General features: G+C 35.9%; 1 protein-coding gene across 3 annotated transcripts in view; it reads left to right on the top strand.

Moving 5' to 3' along the window:
* Nucleotides 1-25,967, top strand: part of WAPL (WAPL cohesin release factor) — an 80,019-nt gene that overhangs the window by 50,384 nt on the left and 3,668 nt on the right. For all 3 annotated transcript variants that reach the window (XM_019716127.2, XM_019716128.2, XM_074337203.1), the window contains exons 5-17: nucleotides 7,061-7,156; nucleotides 8,589-8,741; nucleotides 9,011-9,147; nucleotides 9,866-9,977; nucleotides 11,341-11,568; nucleotides 14,771-14,882; nucleotides 15,238-15,335; nucleotides 16,357-16,433; nucleotides 17,380-17,555; nucleotides 17,922-18,037; nucleotides 18,416-18,580; nucleotides 20,552-20,759; nucleotides 23,108-23,196. In XM_019716127.2, coding sequence (XP_019571686.2) covers nucleotides 7,061-7,156; nucleotides 8,589-8,741; nucleotides 9,011-9,147; nucleotides 9,866-9,977; nucleotides 11,341-11,568; nucleotides 14,771-14,882; nucleotides 15,238-15,335; nucleotides 16,357-16,433; nucleotides 17,380-17,555; nucleotides 17,922-18,037; nucleotides 18,416-18,580; nucleotides 20,552-20,759; nucleotides 23,108-23,196 — 1,767 coding nt within the window. The remainder of the gene's footprint in view (nucleotides 1-7,060; nucleotides 7,157-8,588; nucleotides 8,742-9,010; nucleotides 9,148-9,865; nucleotides 9,978-11,340; nucleotides 11,569-14,770; nucleotides 14,883-15,237; nucleotides 15,336-16,356; nucleotides 16,434-17,379; nucleotides 17,556-17,921; nucleotides 18,038-18,415; nucleotides 18,581-20,551; nucleotides 20,760-23,107; nucleotides 23,197-25,967) is intronic.

Raw genomic sequence — 25,967 nt, 5'->3', positions numbered from 1 at the left:
GGACTTCCAGAACTGTTTCAGAAAGTGTCAAGAACCGTGGGATAAGTGTGTTTGAAGTGAGAGGGATTGATGGCAATGTGTATTTTACTGTAATATTTTAAATTTAAATATTAACTTTTTTTGATCACACCTCATAGATAGGAGTTGACAGTTTTCTCATAAAAATAGCTGTATCTTTAACTTGAATCAAGTGGGAAAGTCAGATTTCCAGCTCTACTTCTCCCTTGTACCTGTGGATTGTATTCTTTTCATAGTGCTCTGTATTAGCATACGTTAGTTCTTAGCAGGTCAGACAGTTTTGGTTTTAGTTTAGAGATATCTGCAGTTTTCCCTCAAATTATTTAATCCTGTGATTATTTAACAAATGATGAAAATTTATTTTAAGGTTTTTTTTTTGGTCATAGTGTAGGACAATTTGAGATTGTATTATTATACTTAAAAGTTCTAAAGAGTTAAACGGTATCCTAATTTTAGTAAAACTTTCTCCTTCAAACTCAGTTTCTAACACACATCTTTTAAAAAAACTCCTTAACAATTTTTTAAAAAGTCAAGTCCAAATTAATTTTTCCCTTTTGAATTGCCACTAAACCCTCTCTCTCTCTCTCTCTCTATCTCTCTCTCTCTCTCTCTCTCTATCTCTATCTCTATCTCTATCTCTTTTTCTCTCTCCTCCCCCCTCCCGTCTCTCCCTCCCTCCTCGCCCTCCCTCCCTCTCACTCTCCTTTTCTCTTTTTCTCCCTTCCTTCCTTCCTCCCTCCCTCCCTCTTCCTTCCCTCCCTCCCTCCCTCTTGAGCATTGCAACCCTTTGATTTTCCAGAACTCATTTAGTTAGAATATAGTGATTGAATTACTGGTAAGAGTGTGAGTCTGTTCTCATGATAATCTTGTGTGGGTAAGACTGGATGAATTCTAATCAGTTTACTGTATCTGTCCTCATTTAGTACATAGTCTTCTTTGAAACTCAGAAATAAATGTGGTAATATTTTTTTAAAAATATGTGACTTAAAAGCAGTTATTCCGTTTTTTTTTTTCCCCTTTTGGGAACCAGATAATTGGAGGATAGCATAATGCTGTCATTTTTTTCTTAACTTTTCATGAAGGATCTCTTCTTTCCTTTATAATTATGATTCAGCAAGCCAATCTGTTAACCACAGCCTTGGCATTACAATTGTAAAAACTGATTTTTATCCATTGTTTTCATAGAAACTGGATTTTCTCTCATGGATAAATGCTGCATAGGTCTGTTGGCATATTTTTTCTTTAGCTATAATAGAATGTTACATTTGAGATTCTCCTTGTTTGTTGTGCCCTGGATAATTGAATAGTATGGTTAAGATGACTAAGACTGAAATAGGCTAAATGAATCCAAATCTTTAGACTGTTAGCGTATTCTTAAAGAAGTTTCTAGTAATTTTGTTCTAAATGTTTTATTTGCAGAACAAACAGAATTCACAAATATTTGAGAAAAGTTAAGGAATCTGGTTAATATGGTTCTTTTTAAACCAGAATAAAATTAACAAGATTAAATATAAGCCTGGTAGTGCAATCAGATTCACTTAAAACTTAGCTAGGTCATTAAATGGTAAGGATGATTTTCATTTTCCGTGAAAAGTTGATTGGTATGTGGTATTTTTGCAGATCCTGTACATAGTCACTTTCACTGAGTGGCATTAGCGTGTGACATCGTAGAGTTATGGGGTTTCCATATAAAATTCATTTAGGTGCATGTGAATTGTCATACCGTTTTGGAATGATGTAAAGAACTCAGAGTCAGTCATTGTCATGTGCCTGTGGGCCTCCACACCCACCCCTCCCCAGTGTTTACCGTGTTTCCCTGAAAGTAAGACCTAGCCAAACCATCAGCATCTTTCGGAGCAAAAATTAGTATAAGACCTGGTCTTATATTATACCCGGTCTTATGTTATTTTAATATTATTTTAATAGAAGACTGGGTATAATAATGTAATATAATGTAATATAAATATAAGACCGGGTCTTATATTAATTTTTGCTCTGAAAGACTCATTAGAGCTGATGGTTCGGCTACGTCTTATTTTCGGGGAAAACATGGTATTAACCACATCCAGATTTTTTTAACTTACTGATTTTTAGATAGCAGGCTGTATTTTTCTCGTCCCCCTCCCTATAATAAACCTTATATTAACCATATAAAACTTTCAATTAATAGTTGAGGAAAAGTTCTCAATTGGATCTACTTATTTTTTACTTATTAGCATTAAAATGGTAAAACATCGTCAAAAACTTTAATAATAATAGTATTAAATTGCCTTGTTCAACTGAATAAACAAAGTTCATTTAATGTGTCCTTTTATATAACTTACTCAGTTATTCTCTATACTGTTTTCAAGGGCTTTTTGAAAAAAAATGTTTGTGATAAAAACGCAACGTGAGATCTACCCTCTTAGGAAATTTTTAAGTGTACAGTACAGTATTGTTAGCTATAAGCACAGTGTTGTACAACAGATCTCTGGAACTTTCTCATCCTTCGTGACTGAAACTCTATACCCATTGAACAGCAGCGCCCCACTTCCCTCTCCCCACCAGCCCTTGGCAACGACGGTTCTTTCTGTTTTTATGAGTTTGACTACTTTAGATACTTCGTATAAGTGAATTCATGCAGTATTAATCCTTCTGTGACTGGCTTATGTAGCATAACATCCGAAGGGTTCATCCATGTTGTAGCATATGGTGAGATTTCTTTTTATTTTGTGGCGGAATAATACTCCATTGTGTGGGTATAGTATTTAACATTTTCTTGATCCATTCATTTGTTGATGGGCAGTTATATTGTTTCCCTTTTGGCTATTGTGATAAAATGCTGCAGTGAACATGGAAGTACAAATATTTCTTCGAGATCCCGATTTCAATTCTTGTGGATAAATATCCCAAAAGTGGGGTGTTAGAATCAAATAGTAGTTCTGTTTTTAATTTTTTTGGGGGAACTCCATACTGCATTCCATAATGGCTGCTCCATTTAAATTCCCACTAACAGTGCTTCAAGGAACTGGTTCCAGTTTCTCTGCATCCTTGCCAACTCTTGTTGATTAGTGATCTTGAGTGTCTTGTCATATACCTGGTGGCCTTTGGAGAAATTTCTTTTCAGTCCTTTGCCCATTTCTTAATCTTTTTAGTTTTTAATTGAATTGTAGGAGTTCCTTTTATAGTTGATCCTTGAACAACTTGGAAGTTAGGGGTACTGACCTTCCCTCCTTCAGTCAAAAACCCATGTATAACTTTTTTGACTCTCCGAAAAACTTAACTATAGTTGACCCTTTGCATCTGCGGATTCAACCAACCCCAGGGCGAAAACAGTATTTCAATTTGCGGTTGGGAAATTACAAGTGGGAATCTGAAAATGCTGTTTTTGATCCACCATAGGTTGAATCTACTGTTGTTTGGATCTGCAGGTGTGAAACCTGCAGATACAAAGAGCCAGTTGTATTTATTGAAGAGATCGTGTATAAGTGGACCTGTGCAGTTCAGACCTGTGTTGTTCAAGGGTCAGTATATTTTGGATAGTAACCACTCAGCAAATATGTGGCCTGCAAATATTTTCTCTCATTCCATAGGTTGCCTTTTCACTCTTTTGATCGTTTCCTTTGCTGTGCAGAAGGCTTTTACTTTGATGTGGTCCTACTTGTCTGTGTTTGCTTCTGTTATTGGTGCATTTGGTGTTATATCCAAGAAGCCATTGCCAAGACCAGTGTTACGAATCTTAGGAATTTTCTCTAGGAGTTTTACAATTTTAGGTCTTATTTTAAGTCTTTAATTCATTTTGAGTTAATTTGTATGTAATCCAGTTTTCCAGCACTATTTGTCGAAGAGACTATCATCATTGTGTAGTTTCGGCATCCTTGGTGAAGGTCATTTGACCATTTATGTATGGATTTGTTTCTGGGCTTTCCATTCTATTCCATTGGTCGACATATCACAGGGTCTCACATCCTCAATGCTGTTCTGCCTGGCAATACTATACTGTCTTTATGCCAGTACCACGCTGTTTTGATTACTGTAGCTTTGCGATATATTTTGAAATCAGGAAGTGTTAGTCCTCCAGGTTTTTTTGTTACTTCTCATGATTGTTTTGGCTATTCAAGGTCATTGTGGTTCCATATGAATTTTAGGTTTGTTTTTTCTATTTCTATAAAAAATACCATTGGGATTTTGATAGCAATACATTGAATTTGTAGGTCACTTTTGGTAGTATGGGCATTTTAATAATATTGTCTCCCAATAAATGAACACAGGATGTCTTTCCATTTATTTATGTCTTTAGTTTCTTTCAATAGTTTTTTGTAGCTGTCAGTATACAAATCTTTGGCCTCCTTGGCCAAAAATTTATTCCTAAGCATTTCATTCTTGTTGATGGGATTTTCTTCATTTCCTTTTTTGGGTTTTTTTTTGTTAGTTGTATAGAAACAACTGATTTTTGCATGCTGATTTTGTATTATTGTACAGTTTTACTGAATGATTTATTATAAAAGATTTGTGTGCTTGTGTATTTTTTAAGGTCTTCTACGTATAAGATTGTATCATCTATGAACAGAGAAAATTTTACTTCTTCCTTTCTGATTTGGATGCCTTTTATTTCTTGCCTAGATGCTTTTGGTAGTATGTCTGGTACTATATTGAATAGAAGCAGTGAGAGAGGGCATCCTTGTCTTGTTCCTGATCTTAGAGGAAAAGCTTTCAGCTTTTAATTGTTGAGGATGATGTTAGTTGTGTTGTGGGCATTTCATATATGACCTTTATTATGTTGAGGTAATTTCCTTCTCTTTCTGGTTTGTTGAGTTTTTACCATGAAAGGGTGTTGAATTTTGTCAGGTGCTTTTTCTGCATCAGTTAAGATCATGTGATTTTTGTCCTTTCTGTTAATGTCATGTATCACATTGGTTGGTTTTCATGTTGACCCTGCCTTGCTTCCCAGAGATGAATCCCACCTGGTTGTGGTATATGACCCTTTTAATGGGCTATTAAATTTGGTTTTCTAGTATTTTGAGGATTTTTGCATCTATATCCATCAGGGATATTGTTCAAGGGCTTTTGAGATGAGTTAGAACAGTGTATCCCTGTCTGCTTTTTGTAATAATACTTGTTAACAGAGTGTTTTCATGTCAGTTACTCCACTTGTTTATCACAGTCCCTCTGTTAGGTAGGTAGACCATATATTCCAATTTTCTTAAGATGCTGGACTGAGAATTGCACATCATCATACAATATCATTGGTATTATCAATAATATTACTTGTATAGCACATATTGTTTCAGGCACTCTTTTAAGTGGTTTACATGTATTTAGTCCCCACAACAACCCCTTGGCAGTAGGTAGTTATTAAACCCGTTTTACAAATGGAAAAAATGTTGAGTAACAAGTAGTAGTAGAGCATAGTACTTATTTGGATTTTAACCTAGACCATTTGGTTCCTGAGTCTCCTTTGTTAACTGTTTGGTGTGTTGCCCTTTACAATTAACCAGAAAGGTATCAATTTAAATGAGAATCTTGGCCTGCTCTGCTATTTTGTTACCTCTGGAACCAGATGATCTTTTTATTATCACAAAGATTGTTTATTACTTGAAATCAGTGCTTTTTAAAAAGAAGTAAAATGCTTGAGCTTTGAGGCATCTATTCTTTCCAAGTCGGTTATCTTTCTGGGCTTATGACTGTGCTTTGGGTATTAGAGGTTCCTTAAATGGGGGATCTAACAGCTAGCAGGCATATCGATTATATGTTTCAGTGCCTGTATGGTTGTGCTTCAAGAGGCCTAATCATGAATGCATAAATTGCTTCAGATTACTAATGCATCATCACTTTATGGAAACATGTTATATAATAATGGGTCTTGTATACAGAATACAAATGAGACTTTCTATTTTATGTAAATTTCACAGTAGGATTCCTTTTAGCATAACCATTTTCTAACACATTTAATTTGTGAATCAGTTTAAACTTTATATTTTTTAAATACCGGTTATTGTGGACCTTACACTATTGTCTTAATGTCACAACATGGTTATATAGTATTTGTATAAAAAGGTATCTTTGTATGGTGCTTGATTCTAGTTATGTTAGTTCACTGCAACTAGTAAGGGAAGATGGTTAATTTTTCGATGTAGCTTTTTGACTAATCTTGAAATATGTTTCTCCACTTGTACGCTTATTCTTTGTACGCAACACTGAAAATAAAGATTATTACACTCTTAAACAGAAAATCTCTAATAAGATTCAAACCATTTATTTGAAGGTTAAAGGACAAAATTTAACATCACTTTTGTAAAAGATGAGAAAATGTTGTTGGTCTTTGTTTAGTCGATCTCCTTTTGAAAGTGAGGATTTGTTCCTTTTTACAGATTTAATCCTATGGCTTTGATTCTACAGGCTCACAGTTCTTTTTATTTTCAATTCTGAAATTCAAAGTACAAAACTGAAAGTTTTTTTCATTTAGTTTATAGTAAATTGATTAGCCAGCAAACTACCCTGAACCGAGGTGGGGCAATATCCCACTTAGTATGTATATGTATACATTTTGCTGTGGAAATCATGGATGTTATTGCATAGTACTGCTTTAAATTCCACTGTAACATGTGGCATATGTACCATATTTACCTTTATAAAATTTGAAAATTTTTGAATAATGGCTCATCTCACTCCAGCAGTTTCACTGAAATGAATATGGGCCTTTATCACTTCTCATAAGCTGCCTGATTTCCACTGTTGGAAGAATGTGGGGCATGAATCAGTAGCACAAGGAATAAAGAACACATTGAATTAACTGTATTGATTAATAAGTTAGTACAAACCTGTCAGGAGGTATCATTTCTACTCTTGGTTGGTAATAGTTGCCCGGAGCACTGATTGGCACGTCTGCCATAGGCACAGGAGCATGGTGAGTGTACAAGCCGGATGGTATCTGTCCTGCTCTGTCTAGGATATATGCTGTGCCTTTAAATCATCCACTGTGATTTTTATTTTACTAAATGAGACAGTTTCAAAAAGATGCCAAGTAAGATGGAAAGAGTTGATCTTTTCCTCATTTTTCTAGTCTCCTACAAAAGCTGTATATAATGCCAGACATTGGAACCATCCAGACTCAGAAGAACTACCTGGGCCACCAGTAGTAAAACCTCAGAGTGTCACAGTAAGTGAACTATAATTTTTAATTTTATGTTTGTTTAATTTGCTGTCTTCATTCTTAATTTGAATGTCTCTGACTTTCCTGTTTAATAGTTTATTTCAGACTTCCTCACTTAAATTCAGTGACTCCAGTTTAATTCATTGGGCAAGTGGGGATTGTGGACAGGACTACAGAAATTCTGGTACTGCTAGGTTATAAATAAAAGCCTTAAAAAATATTGGCCCAGTTTTTACTTCTGACTCACATTTTGTGGAATTATAGTATTTAGTGTTTAAGGGCAAATTATTCCATATTTGAAGTTTGTATTAAGAGCTGTATTATAAATTACATCTTAAAGTGGCTTTGAGTGGTTAATTTACTTTTTATTTTTATTTATTTATTTATTTTTCCCTTTCTTCTGCCTCTCCCCCATTTTGTTTCAAGCCGTTGTTTCTTAGTCTGGTTGTGTAGGACACAGCTCCCTGGCCCATGCTGGTATTGTGAGCCTTGTGCTCCCCCGGGCTGAGGCACCGGTTGTGGGTCAGCTGCTCACAGCAGCTCTCACCAGCTGCCAGCCACTCACGCTGGCCGCCGACAGCTCATGGAGGCACACGGGAGCCCAGCTCCAGGGAGAGCAGTTGTTCACAATCTTAGCTGTAGAGGGCATAGCTCACAGGCCCATGTGGGAATCGAACCGGCGACCTCGGCGTTAGGCGCATGACGCTCCAACCACCTGAGCCACAGGGCCGGTCTCTAATTTACTTTTTAGAGGAGAACTTTTTCCTGCATTCCAGTACTACCTTTCAATTCAAAACATATTCGAAAAAGATTCTTATCAAATTATTTTTTTCAGAATAACTGGTAGGATCATACATTAATGCTGCTAGATGGGTGTTAACGCCTCAGTCATCTGGAGTTATCAAGGAGTGAGTTCTTTATAACAAAAAAGTTAGGGATAGAGATCTTTCTAAAATATAATGTATAGTTTCCTGTTGTCTTAAGTTGAATATATTAAACTCCTTTTACTAGTATAAAATTATCATTGTGTATATTAGTAATTATATACTGTGCTCTTATTATGGCTATTTAATTCTGCCTATACTTTAAAAATTCTTTTGTCAGTCTGTTGTAGTTTTTCTGTCCCATTTCTAGCTTCTTATCAATGCTATTTCTGTATGTAATTGTGGTTCTTTATTTCTTGTAATGGTCCCGGAAACAAATAAATTGTGTGAAAAGTAAGGTTAAAAAAAGAACCGAAGGAATTCCTGAATGGTTCTTTTTTGAGTAAAACATATATTAATCTTACCTAGTAGTGCATGAAATTTTAAAGTATCCCTTATGACCTTTCAGAGTCCTTCCCATCTTTTTTTCTTAAGCTAATTTGCCAGGTAGAGGAGATGTTAACTATTTTTATATACTTATTTAGGACAACTAATTTAATACCTTTTTTCAATAGGTGAGGCTGTCTTCAAAGGAACCAAATCAAAAAGATGATGGAGTTTTTAAAGCTCCTGCACCACCACCCAAAGTGATAAAAACTGTGACAATACCTACTCAGCCCTACCAAGATATAGTTACTGCACTCAAATGCAGAAAAGAAGACAAAGAAGTAAGCAGCCCTATAGTTTTACTGCGTGTGGACAGAGTTTTGTATATAACATTAGGCTTTTAATGTCTTGAACAAATACAGTACACTGTTATTTACAGTTTTGAATCATGAATTTATTTTGTCCTAGTATTACCAATGTTTTAAAAACATTGCTTTTCGTTGCCATCTACTGAACTATTTTATACATTTAAGTAAAGTACAGCAAGCCTATAGATTTAACTAAATATGTTATTCTGTAGCTAAAAAAGAGGTGGACTTTTTCTTGGCAGTTATATACTGTTGTTCAGCACGTGAAGCACTTCAATGATGTGGTGGAATTTGGTGAAAATCAAGAGTTCACTGATGACATTGAGTACTTGTTAAGTGGCTTAAAGAGCACTCAGCCTCTAAACACACGTTGCCTTAGGTAAGATCTTATTTTTATATTTGATAATCGTATGCACATTAAAATTTTCCAGGTGGGGAGAGCCAAACATTTGTGATTTTGTTACCATGGATGTAGTTTATAGCCAGTGATAATAAGTTGAAATGTCATTGATTTCTTATAAGGAACTTGATTCTACATGGAAGAAGGAAAGTTGAATGATCATAGCCTTTTAGTAGCGTATAGGCTTCAGTTTCCAGATGCTTGACAGAGTGTTACGTTAATGAGCCTTTAAAGTTCTTTTGCAACCCCAAATTTTAGACATGAAAGTGATTAGTTTGATTAAATGTTTTAATTTGGATCATCTTTTCCATGCTATAATGGATTGAATATCTTGACTTGATTGAATTGACTAGATATAGTCAATTAGAATATATCCACTCAAATATTATTTATAATCTTTACCAGAAGCTCTATGAAAAGTAGCTGAGACTTTTTGCTTTTAATAGTAGTAATGTAAGAAATAAACTAAAGATGATCATTTGTTATTTATATATTTTAATATAGCATACCTAATCACATATTATGCATGAGTAAATATTTAATAATTCGGTTTGCCCATATTTTCTATATTGTGATCTGTATATAGGCAATGCTTTGACACACCCTATCCCCCATTTGCTTGCTTTGGTATGGTACAAACAAAAACTAATGCATTAGTTATTTTTCAGTCTCCCTAACCTAGTCTATTTTCTTCTAGTGTTATTAGCTTGGCTACTAAATGTGCCATGCCCAGTTTTCGAATGCACCTGAGAGCACATGGAATGGTAGCAATGGTTTTTAAAACTTTGGATGATTCCCAGCACCATCAGGTATTTTCAAGTTTCTGGGATTGAGAAGCATTGTTTAAAAATTCTAGTCTATTTGGCTATTGAAAAATATCTTCATTGGATGTTCGTATATAAATAGTTTCTAATTATGGATTGAGTTTTATTTGCTAAATATATGGAGTCTCATGACAGAAGTGTTTACTTAACCCATTTAAGATGACTTTCTCATGACAATTTTTCCCTTTAACATGTCAATTTATACTGTTAAAGTATTATCATACTATTAAAATATTACCAGTTACCATAGCTAACATAGCATACTGGATGTTTGATTCTGTAAGCATTGATTCCTTCTAATCAGACAATACGGACAAAAAAAATCTTTCTACTCTTTTATATCAATAGCATGGGAAAAAATGGTCTTGAATTTTTTTTTTTTTTTTTTTAAACATTTTGTCTGAATGTTGAATCTAGGACATAGCCCATCGTAAAAAGGAATTCTTCGTTTCAACTTTGTTGCTTTCTCTTAAAAATACATAGTAAAAATCAGGTTTAACATGTTCGAAATTAATAAAATAATAATCATTACTAATCATTATCAGTAGTGGTATTTTGAGGTGGCTTTATTTTTGTTCAAGGAAATTGTGTTTCAAATGCAGATTAGGTGACACAATCTAATACTGAACCTTCTGAAACAGAAAGCATTGTACTTAACCCTGAGTGAGGATAACTCCATCACCAGGTTGTAGCAGATACAGAATAATGAGGGGGAATAGGAGAGACCTGTTAATTAATTTGCTTTGTTATGCAGTTTTATTTTTAATTACTTGGTTCAACCAGACCTAACTGGTTTATTTTAAAGAAATGAGATTAAATGTGTTTATTTTGGCGTTTTAAATGTTTTATATATTGATTCAAACTCAGCTCTGTTTATTTTACAGGACAAAAAAGTAGCAAAGTTTCTTATACAGATTTTAAAACACACTGTTGATTTTAAAGTGAAATTTGACTTTACCTACCTAATGATGAAGAGTGATGTGCATTGAAAAATAGGATTTTATATATGTATAAAATCCTATATACATATATAATTATGTATATCTGAAAAAAAAGAAAGTTCCGTAAACTCTTCATTTAACATGGAATGACCAAATAAGTATTACTTTCACTTGTATTATTCTAGCTTTGGAGCATTCATGTAGGAAAGATGTATGGAAAGGAAAATTTTAAGCAACAGTGCTTTATTTAATTCACATTTCCCTTGAATATTTTAAAGGCAGGTTCACTGAATAAAACATTTTCAAGGTTTCCATCACGTGAAAAAAATGTCAAAATGATCTAATTTCTTGAAATTGTTGCTAATTGATTGCATTAATTTTTTTTCCCCTTTTTGGGTCTGTTGAAGAATCTGTCCCTTTGTACAGCTGCCCTCATGTACATACTGAGTAGAGATCGTTTGAACATGGATCTTGATAGAGCTAGCCTAGATCTGATGATTCGACTTCTAGAACTGGAACAAGATGCTTCTTCAGCTAAGCTACTGAATGAAAAAGACATGAACAAAATCAAGGAAAAAATTCGAAGGCTCTGTGAAACTGTACACAATAAACATCTTGATCTAGAAAATATAACGGTGGGTTCCTTCCTTCCTTCCTTCCTTCCTTCCTTCCTTCCTTCCTTCCTTCCTTCCTTCCTTCCTTCCATTATAAAATGAAAATTACTTTCAAAAAGTTAGTCAAAGCAAGTGTGTGGCTTTGGACAAATCATTTAACCTCTCAGTGTACAATTTGGCAAGTTTTTCTAAGGTTTAGCTCTGAGCATAATTCTGTTCCCTGCCTGAAATTCCTGAAGTAGCCCATCTCTGTTTAGTTTTCTGCCAGTACATTTTTTATTGCATTTTTGCCTAATCCTTTTCTCTTTCTTTTTTTTTAAATATAGAAACTATATGTAGGCTGTGAGGAATTAGAATTATTCTCTGGGTTTTAGGAATAAAGATTCAGAGGATTTGCTAGGGCTGTTTTCAGTGAGCATTCACTTATTCTAGAGTATCTGAGGCTTCAAGGGACCAAGACTGAGAAGGAAGAGTCCAAGGCGTCTGCCCTGCCTAGAGCAAGGTCCCTCATAATCAGGCACGTGGCTAATAGCTACCTTTATGCTCAACGCATCTCTCCAAGTTTAAGATGACTGTTGCTTTTGGTTGATTCCAGTTCTTTCTTCTTTTTCACTTGTAGAATCATAATATCCCCAAAAGTTACTAGGCCAGTAGAAGATAATTAGCCTTGTCATTTTGAAAAAAATAAGATTATTTGTTTATATATAACATCAAAACTATGTCAACATTGCTTTTTTCTACTGTCTACTAAACTGAAGACTGCAGCATTTGCCTCAAAAATTATAGAATGCTATTTGCTAGCCATATATGACATAGGAATATTGTTCTGTTTAGTTAAGGTAAAGTAGGGAATAGATTTGGGGAAAGTGGGGGTTGAAGGGTAAAGCAAGTTAACATTAAAAGGCAAGATACAAAGTTGACGTGTATTTAGTACTTTCACTTATTAAAATTAGAAAAATAGTTTTTATGCTCAGATGATTGGTAAACGATCCTGCTCCTTCACCAAACTATTCTTACACAACTTTTAAAATGTATTTGTAATTTTTATTTGCTTTTGACATTTTTACAACATGCACAATTTTTTTGATATAAAGAATAAATTTGAGCCTATGATTTTTATTTGTTGCATAATTGAATAAATGTACCTTTGTCTTGTCTCCCATTTTGTTCTACATTTAGATTCTTTCTGGGCATTTGGTATTAAAAAATAACATGATGATGAACTTGTTGTTCATCTAATTTTCTCCATGGTTTGTTGAATTTATTAGGATGGTATATACCAGTATAATAACTTTCTTATGTTGTATTAAATAGTGTATTCATATGATCAAAACCAGAACACAGTTGTTAATTTTAGGATCCCCGTTTTACCCCCTTATAACTTCAGCTATTCTTGAATATTGTATTTGTTTTAAATCTTAGACATTGCTTTGTACAGTGACTATTCCCTATACATGTTTTGTTTGGTTTATTAATTGCTTAATTTCTTCCCTGAAATATATTGCTACTCCAGATGTGCCATGGGAAAGTAATTTAAAGTATTAATATAATGTTTTCAGATATAATTCAAATAACTGAGAGCTAACAGTTGCTGAGTATATTATCCCGATTAATTATTTGGCTTTAACTCTTTGAGTCCTCAAACTATTCCAGTTTTCAGATAAAATATTTGAATTGTAGGCTGTTTTAAAATGCTAGTTTAGAATAAACTGAAAATAGCCTAAAATATCAATCTTTTTATGCCAATAGAGACAAATAACAAAGTCCCAACTAACAATAGAGACAAATGACAAAGTCCCAAAGTCCCTCCATAAAAATTTAGAGCTTTTGCTGATTTAACATCAAATTACTATTCCCTTTCTTCCTAAATAAAGAAAGCCTCATTATGTAGGCTTCAGATTCTCTACTATGAGTCATGAGCTGTATACCTAAATCGATCTCATTAAATTACTCTTCCAGGGACTCAGAATGAGAATTGGGCAAAATTGAATCTGTCTTTGTAGTGTTGAATTTCAGTTCTATATTTGTTACCTTGGACATCTACCTTGTTCAAGATTAGACTAAAATATTCTAGATCTCTTCTAAATCTGTAATACTAAGATTTACTGGTAAGATCTGTTTTTTTTTTTGCATTTTTAAATAATTTATATTCGATTCCAAGCAGGCCAGGAGGACTTATTATATAAACGTGTATCTTTCAAAGGAAAGAAACTTTGGGAAGAAACTCAGATCTTTTCAGCTTTTAGAGCATTTCTTGTGTTATGCTGAAGTTCCTGATTGCAACAGGAACCAGGTTGCACTTTTGTGGAGGGGAGGCATAGTAGTAGCTCTATGCTTTTAAAAAGAAACACAATAGAAAAGAAAAATAATAATTAAAATAAAAGAGAAAGGAAAACTACATAGTCTGGGTGTAAGTATAACTCGTACTGTCCTGTGCTTCCGTTAGTGGTGGCCCTTAATCATTTTTTATATATAATTTTGCCATGGGGGCCACATGATGTGTATTCATGCTGCTGACCCTGCAGTATAAAGTTTAAGCCTGGTGAATCTGAAACACTAAAAACAACAAAGGATTTTTATTTGGAATACATAAGAAAATATATGGAATAATAAGAAAGAGGCAAGCAACCTTGAAGGAAAATGAAGAAAGACGAATTGATGGGGGAACAGTTAACTAACATATGAAAAAATGCTGGAGTTTAGTGTAGTTAGAAAAATACAAACCATACCAGTAAGATGTCATTTTTTACCCTCACGCAAAAATTTACATCAATACTTTTGAGGATTCAGGGCAACTGACACACACATACTTTGTTCCTGGAGTGTTACTTATTACAGCCTTTGTGGCAAATTAATCTAATGTATTGATTTGCAGTTAAAGTACACGCACACTTTGATTTAGCAGTCCCACCCTTGAGCCTCTGTACTGTAGGAATAACAGCACCAGTATATACTTTATTGAACTGATAAATGATAGGTTACTTTTAGTAGTGTGTTCTCTCCATAAAAACAAACTGATGGTTAAAAACATTTCTTCAGCCTTAGATTATTCTGATTAAAATTAAAATCAGTTCAGTTTTACTTATAAGCGTACTTGTTGTATTATAAAGACTACTATGGGTTGACAGCATGCAGTGAACTTTCTAAAGAAAAGCAATCTCTAGAAGTGTTGCCACAGAATTATTAATAGTCAATATTCATTAATGGTACTTCTGATTTTTAGACTGGGCATTTAGCTATGGAGACGTTACTGTCCCTTACTTCTAAACGAGCAGGAGACTGGTTTAAAGAAGAACTCCGGCTTTTGGGTGGTCTGGATCATATTGTAGATAAAGGTAAGAAATATACACATATAACACTTTTATATGTTATTTAAAAGCTTGAAGAAAAATTCTGTTTACATCTAAAAATTGCATCAGTTTAAAAAGATCTATTCTTTTAGTGGCATCTTGTAAATCTCTATGTTTTGAAGGAAATGTCATTAACACTTTGAAATTGGCGAGTTGTGGAAATAAAATAATTATAATAAATTAGACTCTCATACATTTCAACATCTCACAGTATAAAACTTAGAATAAATAATGTTCAGAGAGGTTCCAGCATATTTATAGCATGTGTACAGATGGCTTTTAATGTTAAGGGGTAGGTATTGAGGGGAGGAGATGTACTAATTATAACCATTTTTTTTAGTGAAAGAATGTGTGGATCATCTAAGTAGAGATGAGGATGAAGAGAAACTAGTAGCCTCACTGTGGGGAGCAGAGAGATGTTTACGAGTTTTAGAGAGTGTAAGTATGGATCACTATCTGGGCAAAATTATTTAAGCTTCATTGTGACTGTGTGTGAGATGGCCAAATATTTTATATATCCCTAGAGTTTCACTTCTCTTAATCCAAATTGAAATTGTGATGCATTCTTTGATCCACCAATGTTAATGAACAAGTTAACTGAGCAATTTCGTCTTTCAAGAATATGTATTGTTGTGAAACCTATCATGTCAAGTTTGTTTATATTGCCAGATGTTATTCTTTATAATGGGGAATTCTCCTTAAATGTGTTAACTTGTTTGTGGAAAATGGTAGTTAAACACAAGTTTTTGTTCTGGTTTTTAATTAATAAGGATTTTCTTGATTTACCTATTATCAGATTGTTTGTAATCATAGGTTATAAAAATATTTGGCTTTGAAGAATGATACTATTGACCTTTATGCGTTAAGTATGGGGTTTTTTTTGGCTTTTATGAATAACTTACCCCAGTTCAGTGTAGATTGGAATTTATGTTGCCAGTGAATTTCAGAATGCATAGATCATGTGTTGACCAGATTGGATTAGCTTGGTGCTTTTGACACATCTATGGAAAAATAATCTAGTGTGAATTAAAAGTTCCTGGTGTAGTTAAAATTGAAATTATTCCTTCTCTCTTCTAGAGTTCTTCAGGTACCTTAGATAAATAGATGTATATATTTTTATTCTAAATGAATCCACTTAAGAACTTTAAAGTATTAGTTATAAGTTAGAAACTGGTCTTTTCTGACATTCAAAGTACTTGGTATTTCACTACAATGAATGTATAGCACAGAATACATTAATTATGAGCAAGCACTTATAACAGTGATGTTTTAATTTTGTAATAAAGCAATGGCTCTATTATTTTAAACCTGGAACATGTGGGTTGTTATTCCCTTAGATGACAAGGGCTGAATCTTCCTCATCTTTTATGTCTTTTACAGCACCAGGCATAGTGTATATTGTATGTGAATGACTGAAAGCTGTGGTTTGCCACAATCATTTCAGATTTTTTCCTTTCAGGTAACAGTGCATAATCCAGAGAATCAAAGCTACTTGATAGCATATAAAGATTCACAACTCATTGTTTCATCAGCTAAGTAAGTTTTTCTGAAATATTGTGCTTTTTATTTAATGCATTTGGATTGACCGTAAGGAAATATGATTGTATCACCTTCGTCTGTTGAGTTCTGTGAAACAGAAGCAGCACAGTATAGTACAAAAGTTAGGGGTACAGATTCTGGAGCCAGATGGCTGAGTGTGGACCCAGCTTCATAACTTGAGCCCTGCACCCTGGGCACGTCACTTACTTGCTGCAAGTTCTTCAGAGGGGGGTTAATAATTATATCTGCTTACCTAAGGTGGCGGTCTCAATAAAAAGAATATGCATGTTATTTTAAATTTTGTGTAACATTTTAACAATGTATATTAAATAATATCTATATATAAAATACATTTTTAATCTTGAGAATCCTTGGATGCAGCTGATAACTTGTGTGCCTGCCAGGAGACATGTCAGCCAAATGACCTCATGTCATTTGCTGTATGGTTTGCTCTAATGTTCATGAAATATTTAATACCCATCTATACACAGTTATTTATTATGTAATATTAATATAAATAATACTCTACCTTTTTAAGAGCATGTATTCTGAATGAAAAACATCTACATGAAATTCAGAAGTGTCCAGTGTTAGTTAGCTCTTAAAAATTTTGCCTTGTTTGGAGAGGGGTTGTGGTAAGTCTGTTGTATTGGAGAGACTGGTAAAGTGGGGAACAATTATAGATAGGTATAACTTTCTGTACGGAGTTTATAATTTTAACTTTGCCTAGAAAAATTTGAATTACCAAGTTTTCTCAAAACAAAATTTAACCGCTAGTGTGATATCAGGCATACTTAGTACATGATTGAATAGTTAATACATTAGAACTTTGGGAATAGAAAAGAAATAATTTGGCAGCATTTATGACAGATTTAAAACATTAAGGCCCAACTAAGTAGAAATTCTTATTTAGCATAATAATTACATTTTGTTTTATCTTAAGAGCATTACAGCATTGTGAAGAATTGATTCAGCAGTATAATCGTGCTGAGAATAGCATATGCTTACCTGACAGTAAGCCTCCACCTCAGCAGAATGTAACTAACCACGTGGGCAAAGCAGTGGAAGACTGCATGAGGGCCGTCATCGGGGTGCTGCTCAATTTAACCAACGACAATGGTAAAGCATGTTCTCTATAGACAGTCTCATTGAAGGCTGCGTGTATAGTGCATGGAAAAACAAGTTACTCCCTTTGTTCTTTTCTCTTGACATGGTGTTCTTTTCTCTTGACATGGTGTTCTTTTTTAATTGCCGTACTTGTAATTCACTTATTCAGGTATACATTTAACTGCTTTTTAGAAGTTGATATTTTTAGAACAAGTATGGTAGCTTGGCTTGGAAATACTACAGTCAACAATATATTTCAGTAAAGAAACAGCTATAGATTTCTAACTCTTAATATAGCAGTGTTTATAAATATCAGTTGTTAATGTCATAAAGAAAAATGAGTAACAATGTTCACATGCTTTTCATTTCCTGTGTCAGAGTGGGGCAGCACCAAAACAGGAGAACAAGATGGCTTGATTGGCACAGCGATGAACTGTGTGCTTCAGGTTCCAAAGTACCTACCTCAGGAGCAGAGATTTGACATTCGAGTGCTGGTAAGTCAGTGACGGTTTCAGAAATGAGCACTTGATTTATTAAGGTGATAAAAACTTCGTCTTAGTTTTGGAGTAAGAACCAATTGTTTGGTATATTATGGGTTCAATAGATTCCTGATGAACATACCTCTTATTATACAAACCAGAGCCATGAAGGGCCCTGTGTAAAAATAAAAAATATGAGAACCAATAGTGGTGATTTTAAAAAAGTGGTGAAACTATTTTTGGGAAGACCTTTATCTTACCTACTGGTTTTTAACCATTTTGTAGATGGTAGAACACTGAATAGGTTTCTAGCTGCCAATAAAAGTTATATATAGTGTGTTCATTTGCTTTTAATTCTCACCTGTGGTAATATGCATGTTTTAATTTTTGTAGGGCTTAGGTCTTCTGATAAATCTAGTAGAGTATAGTGCTCGGAATCGGCACTGTCTTGTCAACATGGAAACAGCGTGTTCTTTTGATTCTTCCTTCTGTAGTGGAGAAGGAGATGATAGTTTAAGGATTGCTGGACAAGTTCATGCTGTTCAGGCTTTAGTGCAGGTAAGCAGCAACTTACAGCACACTGAACACCTTCAGTGTGTTGCATCTGGCCAGTTTCTCTATCAGTTGTACCTTCTCTCTCCCTGCCCTGCCCCTTCCCCACTCCCACTCTCACCAGGTGCGTGACGGGTACACTGGGTTAGAATGAATACCCTTGCTTTGCTCTGCTGACTGTCTTCAACTGCTGTGATCACTCCTTAGGCATTGTTAGCGACAAGCAGAAACAAGGCATATTTGTTTATGAATCAAAAACAGATTTTTAATAACAAATTAGGAATCAAGCTCCAGCCCCATCCCATCTAGCTTAAGTCCTCCTGCATTTATTTGCTGTGTGATCTGTGCCCAGGACTGCGTGCAGCTAAATATCGGCCCTTACTTTTCAAAGTATGTCTATAGAGTGATTTCCTGGGTTAGGAATTACCAGAATATGTACATTAAAAACCGCTGTTGTCCTCAACTCACCCCACCCCAGTCACTAAATACACGTTCCCTCTCCCTGCCATTTATAAAACTTCCCCAAAAAAACTGTATGTGAATTCTTGTGTCTTGACAGTGTTGGGCATTACAGTTTTTATTTTTTGCCAGTCTCTTAGGTTCTTAGCTGCCTTTGTCGTTTCCTTAAATGACAGTTTGCATATGTTACAAAGTGATAATAAACCATCCTTTTTGTTGTTTTGGAATACTTTGCTAACGTCATAATCATTTTGGCCTTTTTGAAACTGATAATGCTTGAACTTGTGTCTTCAAAAAGTAATCCACAACAACTTGATATTTTCCTGAATCATAACTTGGAGCCCATCATTCTTGTTTTCAAACATTTTGGTCTCAAAACTTCTTTATACTCTTAAAAATTATTGAGGATTCCAGAGAACCTTGGTTTATGTGTGCTCTGTCTTTCCATATTTAGTGAATTGGAAATCAAAACAGAAAATTGTAAAACATGGGCACTCATTCCATTAGCCATTAGAGCAATAATATAATTGAATGGCATGTAGATACTGAAAAACTCTAGTCATAAGAGAATGAAAGAAGTCAGTTGACCTCTTAATATCATTATGAATGCAATTGTAACTTCACAGACTCCCTGAAAGGAACTTGGGGACCCCCTAGGGATCCTACCAATTTCACGAAATACTGCTTTATATAAAACTTAAATTTTATTGTCTTGAGCATATTAAATTTTACATACCACTCTTCTATATACTAAGCAAATCTTTGACATCTGCTTGACATTTGATTTTCAGCAAGTTGTCTTTAGTAACTTGGGGTTTTTCCCAAATCATCAGTATATTAAATGCTTTCTGTATGTTCAGCACTGTACCAGCACAGGGAAAATAAAGTAAGTCGAGCAAAAGAGGTTAGTGTATTCCCTTTTGACTTAGAGTTTTCAGTGTGTTCTTCCATTGACAATTGTACTTCCATTTTTAATAATATTAGTTGTGATCCAGTTCTGGATCTTTCTCTGAGACCTTTTGATTTTTACTTTTACTGGTTCTTGTTTATCTCTTTAAATTTCTTTTAAAGAAGCCATGTTGCTTTTACCCAATGTATGTAGTTTTATTCGGTGTCCTTTCTTCCTTTCAGTGAATTTATCCAGTCTTGCTTAGGTTTAAAAAATATTTCTTTAAATCAAGTTTGTATTTTTTGTGTGAATTTCCTGTCAGTATTATCCAAATGGCAGGAAAGCGTTGAGATTTTCATTCTTAGAAACAGAATGCCTGCATCATTAGTAGACGCACTTAATTTATTGATTAAATTCCCACAGCATTTACTTGTACTTTTGTTTTGGCCTTCACGAGGATGTAGACAAAGATGTTAGAGCAAGGGCTTTTATTGATACTTAACGTTTCTATCAGACAGTATGTTTTCTAGGCTTAGTGATGTTTAAAAGCAAACAGAACCTTATATTTGGGTACATACATGTTGGTTGGTGAGCTCTCTTTAATGATCTTCAAAAATAATTTGTATCAGCTATTCCTTGAGCGAGAGCGAGCAGCCCAGTTGGCAGAAAGTAAAACAGATGAGCTGATCAAAGATGCTCCCACCACTCAGCATGACAAGAGTGGAGAGTGGCAAGAAACAAGTGGAGAAATACAGTGGGTGTCAACCGAAAAGACCGACGGGACGGAAGAGAAGCAGAAGAAGGAAGAAGATGATGAAGAACTTGACCTCAATAAAGGTATATTTATTTTGACTGGTGTATTCACATAGAAAATAATGGCTTATTTTTTCTCCAGAATGTACTTTTAATTCGTGTGTTGTCGTCACCTTTTATTGAAACTATTATTTTATGGCCTCTGTAGTTCGGTGCGGACGAGCTTTGACATTTCAGTGCTTGTAGGAGTTCTTTGCTGGCTTCCTGGCTGTGAGGAAGGCCTGTGTACGGCGTGGGAAAGGTCTGCCTTGCCTTCCCCAGCCAGCCGTTCTTTATTCATCTGTAAAGAGAACTGGCTGAACAGTATGATCCCTAAAGATTTTCACAGTTTTGAGATTCTTTTATCAGCTTCACTTTATAAACTGAGATCTATTGTCATAAATTACAGTAATGGTTCTCAAATGGTACGTAGTCGGTGGCAAACACAGTGAGGAATACACTGATGGTGATGTCTTCACTAATCAAACATTATCTTCTGTTGTCAGGAACTGTGATACTTGATCTACTATTTATGCAAGTTCTGCACACTAGCCATTTCCAACTTCATGTCATTCAAGTCATGACATTTAAGTACCATGTTTAGCTTCCCCCAGCTAGGGAGCAAGCGCCAACAGTGTTTGATTCTGCGTCTCCCCTCTCTTATGCCCGCTGCTCCCTAGATCTAGTGTCATTCTCATATTTTAAGAAGTCGCTTTCATTTTCTCATTTACTAAGTTTTGATGTTTCCTTTGGCATGATATTTTTGGTTGCTTAGCAGTCTTTTTTGATAGCTTTATTTGGGATAAGTATTAGCTTGTGAAGGCTGCCATAACAAAGTCCGTAGACTGAGTGGCTTAAACAACAAAATTTATTTCCTCACAGTTCTGGAGGCTGTAAGTCCAAAATCAAGATGTCTTCAGGGATGGTGTCTTCTGAAGTCTTTCTTTTTGGCTTATAGATGACTACCATCTCTCTGTGTCTTTACATGGTGTTCCCTCTCTGTGTGTCTTTGTTCTAATCTCTTCTTATGAGGGCAGCAGGTCAGATTAGATTAGGGCCCACCCTAACGACCTCATTTAAATTAGCTACCATTTTAATTAAATACCCTATCTCCAAGTGCAGTCATATCCTGATATACTGGGGGTTAGTAGCTCAGCATATGAATTAGGAGGCAGGTGGATACAATTCTGTCCCATAACAAGATAAATTCACCCTATTAAAGTAGTTTTCAGTATATTCACAAGGTTGTGCTATCATCACCACGGTCTAACTTCAGAACATTTTGACCCCCAAAAGAAACCCCATACCCATGAGCAGCCATCACCCCCTGTTCTCCCCTCCCCTAGCTACTGGAATCTACTAGTCTGCTTCTGTCTCTGGATTTGCCTATTCTGAACTTTCATATAAGTGGAATAATACAATGTGTGGTACCACTGTGAGTGGCTTCTTTCACTTAGCCTAATGTTTTCAGTGTTCGTCCATGTGTCAGTACTTAATTCATTTTTTATAGCCAAATTATATTCTACTGTATGTGTATACTACGTTTTGTTTAATCATCAATTGATGGGCATTTGGGTTTGTGTCTACCTTTGGTTGTTATGAATAATGCTGCTGTGAACATCTCCTGTACAGGTTATCGTGTGAATACATTTTCAGTTCTTTTGGGTATGTACCCAAGTGTGGAATTGCTGGATTGTTTGTTAACTCTGTTTAACATTTTAAGGAACTGCCAAATTGTTTTCCAAAGTGGCTGCATTATTTTACATTCCTACCAGCAACATACAAGATTTCCAGTTTCTCTGTATCTTACAGTTATTTGTCTCTTGTGAAGGTATATGTCACTTGATTTGCAGTTCCCTAATGAATAAATGATGTTGAGCATCTTTTCACATGCTTAGTGCTCATTTACATATCTTCTTTGGAGAAATATCCATTCAAATTCCCATATTTTAAATTGGGTTGTCTTTTTGTTGTACAAATTCTTTATGTATTCTATAGATACCTGACCTTGATCAGGTATATGATTTGCAGTTACATTCTGAGGGTTGTCGTTGCACTTTCTTGATGGTATCTTTTGAAACACAAAAGTTTTAAATTTGATGAAGTCCACTTTATTTTTTTTGCCACTTGTGGTTTTGGTGTTGTATCTGAGAAATGATTTCCTAACCCAAGGTCACAAAGATTTAGTCTATGTTTTCTTCTAAGAGTTTTATGGTTTTAACTGTTATATCAAGGTTCATCTTCCACTTGAGTTATTTTTGTTAATTTGTATGGATAGCCCATTTTCCTAGCACCATTTATCAATGTTGAACAGTTTTATAGAAAAGATAATGAACGGAGTTGGGTTTTATCATTGGATGTGCTGTGAACATGTTTTGTTTGAATGCCCGCAGCCCTTCAGCACGCTGGCAAACACATGGAGGATTGCATCGTGGCCTCGTACACAGCGCTGCTCCTCGGCTGCCTCTGCCAGGAGAGTCCAGTAAGTAGTGGCTCGGTGTGTGTGTCTTAAAAAGATTCCATGTGACACCTTGATACCATTATCTAATTAACTTATTTGTTACTTTATTTTTTCCTGCCATGTTATAAACTTTCAAATAATTTGGTGAACTTTTTAAAGGTACATTCCAAAGTGAGAGTATGTTAGGGTTAATGAGACAGTTCTTGACTAGTGGGTGACGAATCGATTCACGTGCCTTTGGGTGAAGTAAAGGAAAGCATAATATAAAATCTGTGTTCCGCTGGCTTAAGATGGACAAGTGTCGCCTCAGTGACATCAGGGACTCCGCTAATTTCTGTCTTGAAGCTGCTGTCCTCTGCATGGTGTCTTGTCCTGCCAGCTCTGCTCGTACCCCGTGCTGGCTCTAGCTGCGTGGCTCATCTTGTTAAATAATGTCCAGCAGAAGAAGGCGGCCTCTTCCGGTATATTTCTTTTTAAGAGCAATGTTCTTTTTGTCCTCGGACCCCTCCACATCCACTACACCAAGTAGACTTCCCTCATCTTGGCCAGCATCAGCTCACATGCTTTGGTTTGAACTACTCACTGGCCAAGAAAAGGGGGTTACTCTGTGAGATTTAGATCATTGAGATTTAACTACAAGAAGTATGAGTGTCCAGATAATTGGTCTGTTAGTACAGAAGTGGACAGTTCTGGCTTTTGGGACAGTCTGCTTTAAAACTGGGGACGTGGATTTTTTTTTTTAAGGGAAAGGTCCAGTAGAAGAGCGAATTTTTAAAAAGAAAGGGACATTTTTTTGTCCTTAGTTTCAAGGGCATTCAGGAGGCAGTGGAAAGGTTGGCTTCTCTTTTCTGAAGCTAGAGAATTGGAAGAAAAGAGCACAATAATATGAAAGGCTTTACAAGGAGAGGCACTCATGCTGTGCCTCTGTCCACCCACCCACACGTCTTCATTTTTGCTGTGGAGTTTTTGTATTGCTTTTTTTTTTCTGTATCCATTTGTGCTGTGTACTTCTCTGATTCTTTCTCGTCCATCTCGTCCGTGTTTACATTGTGGTGAAGCCCCCATCTAAGCACACACACTTCATTGTCACCCTTGCTGCCATTGCTGCTTTCAGGATCAAGAGCAACATGCCCATCACAGCTCTGGGCCCCACAAGATCTTTATTCCCTCTCTGGGAATCTCTTCAGCTCAGCCCTTTGCCTTATTAAAACCGAGAGATTTCTAAGGGCAAATGAGAAACACATCCGGCAAAGGGAAGAGGCAGGTCTTCCCTCGGCATCCCAAAAAACAATGGGCGCACTGTTTAAAGATTTGAGAGTATTCTGATTTGTGCTCCTGAGTTTCATTCATGTTCTTTCTTAAATAATGGTTCTTGAAATGAACTTGTTTTATTACCGCAAGTGGTTTATCTTGGAGCATCTTTCCCATGTTAATAAATTGCTATTCATTTATATCTTAGCTCTATCAAGAGATGTGGTCTCGGGCCGGCCCCGTGGCTCAGGTGGTTGGAGCTCCACGCTCCTAACTCCGAAGGCTGCCGGTTCGATTCCCACATGGGCCAGTGGGCTCTCAACCACAAGGTTGCTGGTTCAGCTCCTTGAGTCCCACAGGGGTGGTGGGCAGCCCCCCCTGCAACTAAGATTGAACACGGCACCTTGAGCTGAGCTGCTGCTGAGCTCCCGGATGGCTCAGTGGGTTGGAGCGCGTCCTCAACCACAAGGTTGCTGGTTCAACTCCCTCAAGGGATGGTGGGCTAGGCCCCCTGCAACTAGAAACGGCAACTGGACCTGGAGCTGAGCTGTGCCCTCCACAACTAAGATGGAAAGGACAACAACTTGACTTGGAAAAAAGGCCTGGAAGTACACACTGTTCCCCAATAAAGTCCTGTTCCCCTTCCCCAATAAAATCTTTAAAAAAAAAAACAAAAACCAAAAAAGAGATAGAGATATGGTCTCTGTTTTATGGGGAAAATTGTGAATTCATAGAGCCCTGGTGTCTTTGTTGCCTTGGGGATCATTATGATTAACCCCCAAAAGCTAGCTGATACTACCAAATGTGAAGGCAGTTCGTTTGCCCCATGTGTAAGTGGGAGACGAGAAAGCAGGTGGTGTGTATAGTAAATGCTTAGGAAGCCCACGAGTCATGGTGTCATTTTCCCTTGCCCACCGAGCACCTGTGCGTGCAGTGGTCAGTGTCCTTGCTGGTCTTCCTGTCCTTCCTGCGCTCTTGGCTCCCCAATCCTGCAATTGTGCACACTGCCACCATAGCTGTCTTCCGTCAGAGCACATCAGATCACATAACTCTTCTCTTACCAGGCTTCCTCGGCTCACCATCACTTAGGGAATGATGGTGATGACTTTTGTTTACTGCTGCAAGACCCCAAACTTAAAACGGCTTCTGCAGTTCCTAAATCTGTCATACCCCTGAGTACTTTCTCTCAGTTTCCCTAACGGGCCATGCTGTTTCACACTGTTTCTTCTTGTACCTACTTCACGACTCTTGCCACCACTGTACTGTCATACCGCTTCCCTGGAAATTGATTAAAGACATTCTAAAGCTTTCCTTTAACTCTGAAGTTACCATAGCCATTCCCCTTATATTCTCCACTTCACTATACTTTTTAAACATTTTCTAAAATCTCTTTAAGATCCATTACCCAGTAGGAGTATGTTTTCACTCCGGGTCCCAAAGTGTGGCTTTTGGTGGGGAGGTTCACTTAGAATATAGTCATTGATGTCGCATACCTTAGCGCATGGCTACTTTAGCAACGTTTTTATTAGATCTTTTCTGAA

The sequence above is a fragment of the Rhinolophus sinicus genome, linkage group LG07 (genome assembly GCF_036562045.2).
Source record: "Rhinolophus sinicus isolate RSC01 linkage group LG07, ASM3656204v1, whole genome shotgun sequence".
Taxonomy (NCBI): Eukaryota; Metazoa; Chordata; class Mammalia; order Chiroptera; family Rhinolophidae; genus Rhinolophus; species Rhinolophus sinicus.
The sequence above is the reverse complement of the archived record's forward strand: the minus strand, read 5'-3'. Positions and strand labels throughout refer to the sequence as shown.